General features: G+C 43.6%; 1 protein-coding gene across 2 annotated transcripts in view; it reads left to right on the top strand.

Moving 5' to 3' along the window:
• The window catches only part of pld1b (phospholipase D1b), a 48,306-nt gene extending 35,128 nt beyond the window's left edge, over positions 1-13,178 (top strand). For both annotated transcript variants that reach the window (XM_062985440.1, XM_062985439.1), the window contains exons 11-26: positions 32-115; positions 1,261-1,342; positions 2,163-2,273; positions 2,661-2,849; positions 3,019-3,229; positions 4,705-4,833; positions 4,922-5,040; positions 5,134-5,247; positions 6,399-6,509; positions 6,777-6,865; positions 7,131-7,244; positions 7,523-7,572; positions 8,969-9,103; positions 9,227-9,380; positions 9,744-9,861; positions 11,023-13,178. In XM_062985440.1, coding sequence (XP_062841510.1) covers positions 32-115; positions 1,261-1,342; positions 2,163-2,273; positions 2,661-2,849; positions 3,019-3,229; positions 4,705-4,833; positions 4,922-5,040; positions 5,134-5,247; positions 6,399-6,509; positions 6,777-6,865; positions 7,131-7,244; positions 7,523-7,572; positions 8,969-9,103; positions 9,227-9,380; positions 9,744-9,861; positions 11,023-11,247 — 2,035 coding nt within the window. In that variant the 3' untranslated portion in view covers positions 11,248-13,178. The remainder of the gene's footprint in view (positions 1-31; positions 116-1,260; positions 1,343-2,162; positions 2,274-2,660; positions 2,850-3,018; positions 3,230-4,704; positions 4,834-4,921; positions 5,041-5,133; positions 5,248-6,398; positions 6,510-6,776; positions 6,866-7,130; positions 7,245-7,522; positions 7,573-8,968; positions 9,104-9,226; positions 9,381-9,743; positions 9,862-11,022) is intronic.
• Positions 13,179-14,799: the final 1,621 nt, after the last annotated feature.

Raw genomic sequence — 14,799 nt, 5'->3', positions numbered from 1 at the left:
TCAATAATATGTATCGTATTCTCTGTTTAAGGTATGTGAACGGTAAAGCATACATGGAAGATGTGGCTAATGCACTGGAGCGTGCTGAGGAGGAGATCTTCATCACTGATTGGTGGTATGTATCAACAGGACACAATTCAATTTTTGATGTGTAGAGCAGTGTAGGGCAGTTGTAGCCTAGTGGTAGCCTAGCCTAAGGTACTGGTCCAGTAATTAGAAGATTGCCGGTTCAAGCCTCACCACTGCCAGGTTGCCACTGTTGGGCCCTTGAGCAAGGCCCTTAACCCTCAATTTGCTTAGACTGTATACTGTCACAAATGTAACTATATACTGTAACATTTGTAAGTCGCTTTGGGTTAAAGCATCTGCTAAATGCTGAAAATGTAATGTAAAATGATAGGGTATATACTGTACATTGATGAGCCAAAACATTAGGACCACCCGTGAGCAGGGATATATTCAATGTTGGACTGATAGAGCAGCAGATATGATCAGCATAACGACCTTATCGAGTTCGATCCTGATGAGGGTTAAATTATTATGGCCAGACGACTGGGTTGAAGTATCCGAAACAGCAACGGGGGTGTACAGGCAGCTGTGCTGAGTACCCACCGATAGTGGTCCGAGGAGGGACAGGCCAGAAGACGTTGTGGTGGAAAAACCCTTTTAATAAATACCTTACAATGTATAGGCTATGACATCGGTATGGACCAACATAAGAGCTGCCGTGGTTCAAACTGCAGATCATGGAAATATTTGTATCTAATGAATTCTTTTGTATATGGGGCTGTGAACTCGCAGACCAGTCACAGTGTCCAAGATAACTTATGCCCACCACCTAAAGCATCTACAATGGGCACACAGCCATCAGAACTGGACATCAGAGCAATGAAAGAAGGTCAAGTGGCCCAACTCCTTAGAGTAAAGGAAAGAGAAGTATTTGGTATCCAGTATCCAGGCCAGGAGGAAAGACTCAGGCCTACTGAGAACACGCTCACGTAGAGGACACACCCGGGATGGAACAGTGGTCAAACAGATCTGTTACCTCGTGCAGGCAGAAGATCAGCATCATGTTACAGTTCTGTCAGTCAGTGCGTATGTAAATGCACCACTCGGTTGTTAATTATGTGGCCGAGAATGTTTTGTCTACGGTTCTCCTATTGGCTTATGTATGCGATTCGGTTGTCATGGTGATAAAAACAGGAAGCTAAGGAAGCTAAGGTCTGGCATCGCTAATGATACGCTTGTCTGTTGCGACAGGCTGAGCCCTGAGATTTTCCTCAAAAGACCAGTCGTGGAGGGCAACCGCTGGCGACTCGACTGCGTCCTGAAGCGCAAGGCTGTGAGTTACGACTGCATGTTTTGTATGAATTATTTACTACATAGTTACCACATAGTGAGCAGATTGGGTCTAGCTGGGGTCTACAAATACAAATAGGTGCCTCCTCTACCTGCCTGGCCAAGCTGAGCATTGCAGGCGGAGATGTTACCTTATACACTGATATACATGGTTTCTACACTCACTGTCCATTTTAGAATATAGAAGCACTTTGTAGTTCTACAATTACTGACTGTAGTCAATCTATTTCTCTACATGCTTTGTTAGCCCCCTTTCATGCTGTTCTTCAATGTTCAGGACCCCCACAGGACCACGTATTATTTAGGTGGTGGATGATTCTCAGCACTGCATACCAACACCGTGTGTTGTGCTGGTGCTGATGGAGTTTTTAAACCCCTCACTGTCACTGCTGGACTGAGAATAGTCCACCAACCAAAAATATCCAGCCAACAGCGCCCCGTAGACAGCGTCCTGTGACCACTGATGAAGGTCTAGAAGATGACCGACTCAAACAGCAGCAATAGATGAGCGATCGTCTCTGACTTTACATCTACAAGGTGGACCAACTAGGTAGGAGTGTCTAATAGAGTGGACAGTGAGTGGGTCTTGGCAGGTCCGGCACCACCTTCGGCACTGGGGTGCATGCAGGCATAACTCGGACAGGGTACTAATCCATCGTAGGGCTTCAACCCTCCACCCCTTCCAACCAGGCATAATCAATCATGTCTGTCTAGAAGCCTGGCTGGCTGATAGCGTAATAGTTGCCAGCTTTTAAAATACATTAGACACTCCCTGTTCTGACGCGTTTTTTTGTGGTTTGCAGCAAAAAGGAGTGCGGATCTGTGTGCTGTTGTATAAGGAAGTTGAATTGGCCCTCGGAATCAACAGCGGATACAGCAAGAGGACGCTGCACCAACTCCACCCCAATATCAAGGTACTATAATGGTTTATACACAGCAGAAGAGTGGTATAATGGTATATTATTAAAATAACAATAGTAATTTAGGGCATGGTGGCTCGGAGGGCAGCACTGTTGCCTCACAGCAAGAAGGTCCTGGGTTCGATTCCCAGGTGGAACGGTCCGGGTCCTTTCTGTGTGGAGTTTGCATGTTCTCCCAGTGTCTGTGTGGGTTTCCTCCAACAGTCCAAAGACAATACAAAATTGTCCATTAAACTTGAACTGATGAATCTTGTGTAAGCGGTAACTACCTGTGATGTCATGAATGTCAAAAGGGGGCAGAGCTGGGATTCAACACCACTATCCTCCGATTGATACCCCGAAGCTCCACCCACTAAGCTCACACTGTATTCCTTTTTCCAGGTCATGCGGCATCCCGACCACGTCTCATCCTCGGTCTATCTGTGGGCCCATCATGAAAAGACTGTCATTATCGACCAATCGGTGGCCTTCGTGGGCGGGATCGACTTGGCATACGGGCGCTGGGATGACCGGGAGCATCGGCTGACGGACGTCGGGAGCGTTACGAGGACGCTCAACACTTCTGCAGAGGTGATCACAGTTTATAAATAAATATAAACGTTTGTTCATCCTAACAAGAGACCGTGTTTTGAGTTTCAATCTTATGTGTCAATTGTGTAGCTTCTGGTCTTGTCAGTACCGGACAGTTCTTGTACCAGTTGAACAATCCAGTTCCATTTTCTTGTGCTCCGTGTTACAGAATGTGACCGAGGCGCCTAGTACGATGTCCTCTCCCACAGACGATCCCACCCAGAGCAACGGCGACAGCTCCAGCAGAGACATGATAGTGCAGCCCAAGCTGAAGGGACACGGCAAGACCAAGAGGACACGCTTCAGCATCCGCAAACGGCTCCAGAGACACGGCCTTACCCACGCTGAGAGTGTGACCAGCGACGACAGCTCGGAGGAAAGTAAGGCAAACTGTCATTAAACAGCCTGTGGTGTCTCTCAGTGACCTAGTGTCTCCTACATCAAAAAATGGGTCGCAGAGAAAGTAATAATAATTAAATAAAAGCATTTTAACCTTGTGGAGGCTTTATGTTACATCTTGTAAACCACAGTGGGACCAGATCTGAGAGAGTAAAATGCATCATTTGTGTTGCTTGAAAACAGATGTGACTGGCCATGTCTGAGGGAGGGTAGATTGGATGAAGAGTCACCTTCTTGCCATTGATGCAGTAGCTTTTGTCTGGTCAAGGATTGGCGCATTTTCATTAGCCAGACAGGTTGCCAGATTACACATGGAAATTAAGCCTAATCAAGATTTTGTGTCCTGGCATGTCCGCAATGCAGCTGCAGTGTGTCCGTGGTGTGACATGGCAACCCATATTGGCATGCTAGATGGCAGCTAGAACACTAGCCGCATGTTTTCCAGTGCCAAAAAACACTGAAATACCGAAACTGATGTGTAATATTTTATATTATATATAATATAAGTGAATGGAATCTTGTATGGCTGGCCTTTTCCACAGATTATTCTCACAGTATTTGTAGCAAACAGAATTTGATTCCGCTTAAATGGATGGAGCTGAGGGTTCCTTTACCCTCCCGTCTGTTCCGGGGAGGTGAGTGAAGCTCACGGGTTGCCATTCGAGATCCTGAGTGTTTCCTCTCGTGTGTTTCCTGAGCTCTGGCCTAACTGCTCGGCTATCGGCTGCTTTCGATAGCTGACTGACATGGCAGTTAGTCCACTGGACTGTTTAGGTCGAAATTACCTCCGTGGCTAAAACTACTAATCAAATCTCCTCGTTTTTGCGTTCAGGTGTGTTATCTACACCTCTGTAAATAAATCACTTGTTGCTTCTAGCTTTGTGGAAGATTACGAAGCAGTGGATCTACATTGGTTTGCTGTTGGACGGTTGTGCATCTAGACAGACATGATTAGCTCTGTCTGAGGGAGGGATTATCAAAGCCCTGCGATGGATCGGCGCCCTTTCCAGGATATTCCTGCTTTGCGCCCAGCAGACCTGCGGCGAAATGAAAATGAACAATTTACATGTGATTTTAGTTTCCTTTATGAACAACTGTTGTGTTATAACTAGGGCCACACCTAATTCACAGCATCACGGGCCGTGAAATGACCGGGAATTTCTTTTCCCCCATGTAATATGCATGTGATTTAGTAAAAGTGCCGCATGTTTACTGGTTAATCTGCACTATGAGGCGTTCTAGCAATCCTACGGCAATTCAGTTAGCAATCGGTTAGTCAAAATGTCCAAGATGTCGAAGTAAAGCAGCTAACATCCTGTGACTTTAACAGGGCTCTAGTTATAAGACTAGTAGTGCATGGGTTGCCTCACTATATCTTCCCCCAATACCCTACTACACATGATGCCCCCCTTTTAAAAATTTAAGACTGACGGTTTGACTCTCCTCTCTTCACCAGACACAGAATCAGGCCCGGATCTGCAGGCTGACGTCATCGGTCTGATGGGAAACACGCGTTTCTGGCACGGCAAGGACTACTGCAACTTCGTCCACAAGGACTGGATCCAGCTGGAAAAACCATTCGATGGTAAGTTACCCAGCTTGTGTCCCGTTTACCCCAAACATGTTTGATTAATTGTTGCTTTTACTTACTAGACGTTATCTGTGGGTTCCAGATTTCATCGATAGGCATATAACCCCCAGAATGCCTTGGCACGACATCGCATCCGTGGTTCACGGAAAGGCCGCCAGAGATGTCGCTCGGCACTTTATCCAACGCTGGAATTTCACCAAGGTGACCAAGCATTTCATTCATCACGTACTGTACATAAAGGCAAGAAAATATATAAGACTTAAACATGACATTGCTTTTGTTTTGAAACCCCAGATAATGAAGCCCAAGTACAGGTCGCTTTCATACCCGTACCTCCTCCCTAAATCCCACGCCACGGCCAACGAGATCAAACACCCAGTGCCAGGCTGTGTCCCCACTAAAGTTCAGGTAAGACCAGCAGAGCAGTGAAGTTACAGCTGTAACTGTGGTACCTTGAAACTCAACGTCAATAGGTTCTGGGACTGGCATTGAGTGTTGAGTTTCAAGGTATTTTTTCCCATAAGAAAGTATGGAAAACCTGTTAATGCGTTCCATGGTCTGCATATATTTTAGGCTCATGTCAAATAATGGGGTTGTTTTTGACACTTATACACTAAAAATAACACAAATATAGGGTGTGTTCAAAAACCTAGTGAGCTGCCTTGCTGTCTTACTGCCTACATAGGCAGCTGCCTAAGTAGAGAGGATCATCGACTTATAAGGCAGGTTATTCGAACGCACTACTTAGCGATTCCATCAGTTTTCACTAACTAGTTAGCCTCATGCCATTCAAACCAAAGGGATGGGGTGGCACAATGCGCTAGCATGTCAAATAACATCTCACTCCGTGTACCGAAAATGGTTACATTTGCTGACAAGCCCGAATTTGCAAATAACCCTTGTGCTAGTTTATACAAATTAAAAATCAATAATAATGTATTTACATTTGAGAATAACTCCATTCGTTTCCCCACACTGTCAGCCATGTTTTTTATTGTTCTGTGAGAAAAGTTGTGCCGCGCTGAATGCTGGGATTGCCTCCACCGCTAAGGCAGCATCGCATGCTCACTCGTTCATGAGTCAAAATACAGCTGAAATTTTAAGGTATCAGTGAGCATATTAAGGCGTCTAGGATTTCAAACAGCTTACTTCTCGGGAGCGCGTGTAGGATGAAGTAAGATGTGTCTATGTAGAGAGCGCACTAGGTTTTCGAACACACCCGTAATATAAAAACACTCAAATAAAAAGCTGATTCTGATTGTTATAATTTCTCAGAAGCTCGAGCTGTAACACAAGTTTAAAAGTGAAACAGTGAGGGAAATCCAGATAAACACAGATACATGTGAAGCTCAAGCCAAGCGCTAAACAAAGTGGCTGTTCATTGTTAATTTAAAATTAAATAAACATAAAAAAAAAAAAACTGAACAGATTAAGTTTAAGGGAAACATCGAATTTAAGGGTACAAATTTCTCGACGAAGGGTGTTGAGTTTCAAAGATTTTGAGTCTAACGTTGAGTTACAAGGTACGACTGTAATAAAATCTCCTCCGCCTCTCTCAGGTGTTGCGTTCTGCAGCCGACTGGTCAGCCGGTATCAAGCGCCACGAAGAGTCGATTCACAACGCCTACGTCCACGTGATAGGAAACAGCCAACACTACATCTACATCGAGGTAAACACAAGTCTTCTCTACTCTCGTCCCGTCAGGGCTATAGAACATTATTATTATTAGTAGTATTTGGGCCGTTCCACCAGCTCTTTTGATTACTAGTTTAGTACCTCAACTGCCCCTATGCACAAATACACATCAACAAACAACGTTGAAGTTCATTTCTGTACAAAGCAGTCCATATACTTTTGCCACACATAATATGGAATAAATAATAGATTAAAGTTCTCCTGCAGTATGTAAAGCTGACTGGTGGATCGTGTCTTTCAGAACCAGTTCTTCATAAGCTGTGCCGACAACAAGCTCGTCTACAACAAGATCGGCGACGCCATCGCTCAGCGCATCATCAAAGCCTACCGGTGAGTTAAACCTGCCTGAAATGTTTCACAAATTTCACAGCGAATTGCATATTACACGAGAACAGGTTCATTACACGGTCCGTGAATTAGGAAGGGCATTAGTGATGACTGATGTGCTTGGTTTTAAGATTGTACATGCCAGTGTTTACCTTGGGCGGAGTACTGAACTCTTTATTTTATTACACATAAATCAGTGCACTTAAACAGCATTACCATCACACACACAGAATGCTCAGACTTTACCTATCGCTTTGCCTTTGAACAGAGACGGCAAGAAGTACCGTGTGTACGTGATTACTCCACTCCTGCCTGGATTCGAAGGAGACATCAACACAGGGGGAGGCACCGCCCTACAGGCCATCATGCACTTCAATTACAGGTAATGAAAAACACAGAACCACGATCGGGAGTTGTGGGGCTTGATCCAGGGACCTGTGGATTACTAGTACAGTATCTTAATCACCAGGCTACAACTGCTCTCATTATTATTTTATTTATTTTATGTATATTATTATTTATCATTGTGTAGCTGCTATGCACCATGTGGCTGCTATGCATTAGAATGTGGAACACCAGTCATACATACGACCCCAGCAAACAGTTCCTTGTTCTTCAAACATTTTGCTGTTCTTTGATTATTATTATTATATTTTTTAGAACGATGCTAAGAGGAGACTGCTCCATCGTGTCCCAGCTGAAGAAAGAGAGTAAGTCACTCCCAGTAGTTTTTATTTGATCTGTTGGTCTCTTCTAGGTCACGTAAAAGAAACGTAAGGTTCTGGGTCAATCATATGTTCCTGGCAGGGTCTCAGTTCACTAGTTTAATGTCAAACACAGTCATGGACGATTTAGTCATGGACAACCGGAGCACCTGGAGGAAACCCACACAGACACAGAGAGAACATGCAAACTCCACACAGAAAGGACCCAGACCGCCCCACCTGGGGATCGAACCCAGGACCTTCTTGCTGTCAGGCGACAGTGCTACCCACCAGTCTTACCCATCATTGCATTTTTTCATCCATGATGAATCCCTGCACCCAAGTCCTTGCCATTCTCTCCACAGCTCCTCAAGGGGTGTTATTAGGCTGCCCAGCACAAAGAGGGACCAGTGTTGCATAACAAACAGTATATTAGCTTTATAAATGGTGTGCGGGGTATTCCAGCCTGTTACCCAGTGCTTCCCACTGGAACCGAACTTCCTGCGACACCCAGCTTCCCTCCCAGTACAGCCTGATAACATTGTTCTTTCTAACTTAAGAAGAACAGTGTTACAGAGACCTCTAGTGGTTGTCCAACGAATAACACCGGCGCTACACTACACCATATGGACACACAGCATTGCAACACCCCTTCTAATGATTGAATTCGTGTGTTTTAACCACAGCAGTTGCTACCAGGTATAATAAATAATTTATATAAGGGAAATTACATGCTTCTAATATAATATACAAGCTCTATATAGACATGAAAAATCTCGGTATAAAGAAACTGACCTCAGCCCAACCGAACTGCTTTGGAAAGAACCAGAACATCAGTTGAGGCTTTTATGACCAATATCAGTCCCCATCCATACAAACGCTCTTTTGACTGAATGGCCACAAATTCCCACAGTCTTGTGAGGAGCCTTCTTAGAAACGTGGTTTTTGTTACAGCTGAAAAGATCACATAGAGGTCAGTGCATTTGAATACCATTTAGTTTGAAATCGGATGTCAAACAAGGTCATATTCAGGTGACCAAATACTTTTGGCTGTATATTGTGTGTTTTTAATACATGCATCACAAGGAGTATGCCGTTTGAGACACAGCCCGTACTTGCATTTGTGTAGACGTCCTGTATTGTCATTACCATCTACAAACTGACCACATGAGATCAGACCTGCATACAGCAGTGTGGTACTCATTTTATCCCTGGCACGTGCCCCGCCCTAGATTAAAACAGCTATCTGCACTTTTACAGTGCTATTATGACATTCAGTGACATATAAAGCTGCAGAAATTTCATCCTAACCCTAAGTGTGCATGCAATATTATATCAGTATTATTGGGATGGCAGGACCATTGTAAGGGTCCTCAGTTTCCTCTTATCTGTCTGTGTGCAGTGGGAGATCAGTGGATAAACTACATCTCGTTCGGGGGGCTGAGAACCCATGCTGAGCTGGAGGGCAAGCTGGTCACGGAGCTGATCTACGTCCACAGCAAAATGCTCATCGCAGACGACAATACAGTTATCATCGGTAGGTCGGAGCCGGTTCTGTCACATGTCTGTGTGCTCGAGGCATGTGAAAATATGACGTTTATACCATTTAACCACCATAACAGGATCTCTTTCCTTATGTTTTGTATTTTCACTTCTCCAGGCTCGGCCAACATCAACGATCGCAGTATGCTTGGGAAGCGGGACAGTGAGGTTGCGGTGATCTACGAGGACACCGAGACTGAGCCGTCTGTTATGGACGGACAGGAATACCAGGCAGGACGTTTTGGACTTCGGCTTCGTCAGGAATGCTTCAGGTGTGTCAGCTTTTCGCTTCATATTTTTGGTATCCAACAGGATCACAGGACCTGACTGACCAGATGATGTTTGGGTGGTGGACCATTCTCAGCACTTTATTGACACTAACCTGGTCATGACATAGTAGTGTGTGTTGTTCAGAAATGAGAAATCCCTTCAGACAGGGTGTAGCCCGGCCAGCCTATAGCAGAGCTGAGATTCGAGATTCCATCAAGTTTTTCTGACATTCTTTTGATTGTATGCTAATATGCACAGATTAATCTTCTGTGTCGACTTAAGTGGCTAGGTTAATAGGGTTAAGTTTACAGTAAATAAATACACTGCACAACATTTAATCTGTTTTTTTTGTCTTTTCTAAACAGGATGATCCTTGGAGCTTTCACTGATCCCAGCATAGACATCACAGACCCCATCAGTGATTCTTTTTATAAGGAGGTGTGGATAAGCACGGCTGCTCGCAACGCCAGCATCTACCAAAAGGTCAGATTCATAACGATCATATCATATCATATTTTCTATATTAAGGTGTCTGGGCACTAAAAGCGCTATAACGTTGTTGTGTGGGGTTTTTCTTTGCATGTAAAAAACGCTTTATCTTGGCCAGGGTTGCAGCAAGTCAGGTTTTGCTATTGTTTATAGTTACTGTATTATATTAGTCTGGTGAAGAATGTCAATATACCCTCACCACGAGCTCCTTGTATTTCCACCAGTACCCTTGGGAACAAACATAGCACATTAGGTATAGTACGGATAGTTCTGGATTTGGATTCACACCGTACTGTAGGGCAAGGTTTTTCAAACTTTCAAACTCAACCAGACAGAAGTTGCCAGTTGTTTGTGTTTAAAACCAGCAAGAAGGGCTTGATTTATATGGAATGTGAGCGAATTAAGGGCAACAATGTGCCCAAAGTGGCCAGAGGTCTTTCATTGTAAGTAGAAGCAGTGGAAGTTTTGCAAGGCCACACAAACGATGCATCAAAACAAAACCCACAGCGAAATATACTTAATTAATAAAATTGGTGGCAATCTGGTCCTACTGTGGTTTACGACATTCATAGTAAAGCCTCAACAAGGGGTGTTTGTGTACAAGTTTATTTCTTGTTTGTGCCTGTTAAAATTCGTTTTTTAATTATTATTTTCCCTCAGAGACATATTTTGTTTGAAAAACCCTGCTGTAGGGTACCGTGCAATGGAGGAACTGACCTAATCCGCCGATAGATGGTGCTATAATGCAGTATTTTAGCCTTAGCCTTGACCTACATCATATACACTCAGTCATATCGTCAAAGTAGTTTGACAGTTTCTAATTTAGATGATTTAGTGTCTCCTCATTTGGATATTTTCAAAGCCTCATTTACACATTAGTTAATCAGTTTTTACAAACCCGGAACCAAAATGTTCACTGGAGTGTGAATAACATCCACACAGACATGATGGCTGAGGCACCTGTCTGGGGTGTACACCAGGACCAGGATAAAGCGGTTGATTAAAACAAAAGGAAATGAAATATTTGTCTGATTATTGCATAAAAAGCTTACTGATGCTTTTCAGGGCAATTATACATGAGTTGATATTAAAGTTGAAGCTTCGTTAGCTGTAATCAGTTCCTCACAGTTAGATCATCTGTATTCGTTCCTGCAGGTTTTCCGCTGTTTGCCCTCGAGTGACGTGCGGTCGACCCTGGAGCTGGAGAGCTACCTGGCCAAGCCCGGTTTGGATAAAGAGGATCCCGCACGCGCTCACGAGGAACTCAAGAAGATCAGGGGCTTCCTGGTTCAGTTCCCTCTGTGCTTCCTCAGTGAGCAGAACCTTCTGCCACCTATTGGCTCCAAGGAGGCCATGGTGCCCATGGAGGTGTGGACCTGAGAGACTGAGCGGGAGGGAAATCCCTACAGGACCAGTGGACTCAAATCACAGTGTTCATATGAACGTCATCAAGGCATCACGAGATATTAGATGGGGCTGATTTAGGTGCACATATCAGAATGAAGTACCCCCCCCCCCCCCCTCCCGTAGATTTACACTAATAATCAAGTTTTAAAATGTTATTCATTTAAATTCATTCTAAATTCTTTAATATAGAAGATGATTCCTCCCAGTGTAACAGATCCATGCAAGCCCAATATCTGCCAACTGATATACCACAAGTGTACATTTTGTCCGTGGACTACTATTCATTTTACAGCACAAGAATGAAGCATCAAGGGCTAGCACACCAGAGCTGACATCTCAGACCCGTCGGTTCGAATCTCAGCTCTGCTACCGGCAGGCTGGGCACCTACATGTGCCTGCGCGAACAACGATTGGCTCATTTGCATGGTGGATGCGGGAGGGGATGCAATTATGACCTCTGCTGGCTGATCTATGGCGCTGCACAGAGACGAGGGATAATGGAGATTAGTGCGTTACTCTCAGTGCAATAATGGTATTCAGAAAGTCCCTGGTTTATGCCCCACCACCTCAAAGCTGCCACAGTTAGGCCCCTAAGCAAGGCCCTTAACCCTATGTATTTATTTACAATTGTAAATTGTATCTCGGCTCTGCTACCGGTCAGCTGGGCACCCACTAAGTTGCCTGCAGCAGACAGAATTGGCCTCCGGTCAGCTGCGTAGGAAAGAAAAGGGCGGGGTTATCAACTCTGTGTAAGGAACCTGTACAGAAGATCCGGGCGTGGCTCTCTGTATGCAAAGCTGACCTCAAGTGCAAATCCACTCAATATGGGAGAATAAGAAGGGATCGGTGGACTGCGCACATTTGTGGCAGTGAGTGTCGGGCAAATGTATACACCCTCCTTGGACGCCGTCAGGGTCCCCAGCAACTGATTGGCTTCACTAAATTGGGAGGAAAAAGTGGGAAAACCATCTACTAAATGCTAAATGAACCTCCTTAATGTAAACGAATGACACTATGATCTGTCTAGTTCTTAGTATAGACATGAAAACCAGAAACCATAGCACACGAGTCTTAACTATAAGCCTGGTAATTGTGGCACTGGTGGCACCGGGCGATCTGGTTTGTGTTGCCGCCTTTTAAAACTCATGTACATTCTGTTTTAGTAACGTCCTCTCACACTATGCAATAGGAACAAAATCGCTGTCGCGCCAGCTGTGCATTATATAAGACAGCGCACATACATATACGTACATATACAAATCTCCTTATGTTATGTTCTTTTTAATAATCTTCAGACATTCCACATGATCCTGCGGTAAACAATATTGCGCACGTTGAGTTTTTACTGCACGCTTGACCACCCTGTGGCCTCAAAATGCATCAATACATGAATGTAGATTCTTTATGTATCACAGTGCCAAATGTTAGTACCAGTATATGCAAACCGTGTATGGATGTAGGAAGTAACATTGCTTTTATTATTTATGGCCGCTTGTATTTGGTTTTTGTTCAGTTTGGCCATATTGTAATGGACAGTTGTAATGGACACCCCACTGTAAAGAACACAGAGACTTGATTCATTTATTGTTTAGATGTTTTTAGTATTATTGTGTAGTCAAAGGATTTCTTAATGAAGTGCCTCAGCAGGCTTCACATACAAGATACAAGATGTGATGATGCCGTCGGATCGATGAATGATGTATGTAAGTGCTGTCCCGATATGTTTTGTGATAAACAGGCACCCCCGCCTCTAAATATGAACGAACCTGTCAGTCTAAAATGTGCAATTAATGAATTTAAATGAAAATGAATGAATGCTTTTTTTTCATGACAGCAGTTTGAATGTTTCAATGGAACAAAAAAGTTGGAGCACTTTAAATGTACTTAAAACATGACCATATAAATTTTTTGCTCACTGTGATTATTAAACCACATTTTCTGTCTTTCTAATCAAGTGGAGGCTCATTTAAGATAGGAAGTTGAATTTGCCAATGATTGCAGATTACCAGCTACCCGGCTGGAAGTATTAGGCTAGCCCTCATGTGATTGCTTTTATATATAAATATGATGCGTTTTTCCCAGTGTCGTACCAGCTTATTAATGCCGTCAGCCACTGATGCACCGCTGCTTTCACGTCATCATCACGTGAAAATCTTCTTCCTCTTAAAGCTTCTTTGAGCGTCGAACTCAGATGGTTCTAAATCCGGATAAGCTATAAGGGTCTCTCAGTCTCTCAGACACGACCGATTACTGAGTCGTGTTTTAAGCTGCTTTACTTCAACATCTTGGACGTTTTGACTAAGCGATTGCTAACTGAATTGCCGTAGGATTGCTAGGACGCCTATATATATTGCAGATTAACCAGTAAACCTGAGGCACTTGAACGCTACACTAATGAAAAATGTTAATTCGCTAAACACAAACCTTAAATTTTGAATTTCACAGCTAATTGTATATTACGCAGGAAAAGGCTCGTTTATGACCTGATGCCCTTTTCCCTGTCTGCCGGGTTCATGAAGATGCCCTGGAGTGTTGGAGGGTGAAAGTGAAGAATTATCTTTGGGTTTGTTTTAAGCTTTTGGCTGCTGCAGAATTTTCATTCAAGCACGAATCTTATCTAGACTGCACTATATGGACAAAAGTATTGGGACACCCGTTCTAATTTTGATTTTATGTGTTTGAGCCATGACAGTTGCTAACAGGTGTAGTAAATCAGTTATACTGTATAAAGGAAATTGTGACCTGGACCACCAATTAAAGCTTTCTTGACCAGCATCAGCGCTCAGCCATACAAATGCTATTTTGGGCAGTTGTTAATAGCTGAAAAGATCACACAGGGGTCACTCTGTATTAATACCATTTGTTTTTGTAATGGTCTGGTGTCCAAATACTTTTGACCATATTTTCTACATGCAAAACTAAACTTTTAAGGACACATCACTGAAATTTTTTGGGTTTTTTGGTAAATGAGCAGGTAAAAGGAAGCTGCTGGTGGCTACTACACATGGGTAGGTACCAGACCCTTGGTCTTTTTTCCTGTTGTTTACTGTACGATGGTATTTCTGACACCTTCTTTATATCAGCTTTGAAACAGATAACCGTTGGACTAAATGCTTTAAGCGAAACATCCAGGTTTTCAGCTTGACCTTGATACCGTGACATTTTTCAGAACTACCTGATTTGTTTGTCTTTCTTTTAAAGTGTATTTGCTCGTGTTTGTGTGTCGGCTCTCGACCCACGGCTGTTTGGCATCACAAAGCGCTCACATGTGGGTGAGAAACAGACACAAAACTTGTGAAAAGTGTTTGAAGTTATTTTAGAACTTCCTCTAAGTTTGTCCTAAAGCACTGGGTTATGGGTTAGCTGAGCTGCTTACTGCAGGGTTTGTGGTAAGGATAATAGTGTGTGTGTGTGTGTGTGTGTGTATGTGTGTGTGAGTGAGTGCTTATAACTTTTCAGAATTCTTTCACTGTTAGACACAACAAGGTCATTTTACTCATTTACAATATCGGTTACCATGAGAAC

Source organism: Trichomycterus rosablanca, chromosome 23, assembly GCF_030014385.1.
Source record: "Trichomycterus rosablanca isolate fTriRos1 chromosome 23, fTriRos1.hap1, whole genome shotgun sequence".
Classification (NCBI taxonomy): domain Eukaryota; kingdom Metazoa; phylum Chordata; class Actinopteri; order Siluriformes; family Trichomycteridae; genus Trichomycterus; species Trichomycterus rosablanca.
The sequence above is the reverse complement of the archived record's forward strand: the minus strand, read 5'-3'. Positions and strand labels throughout refer to the sequence as shown.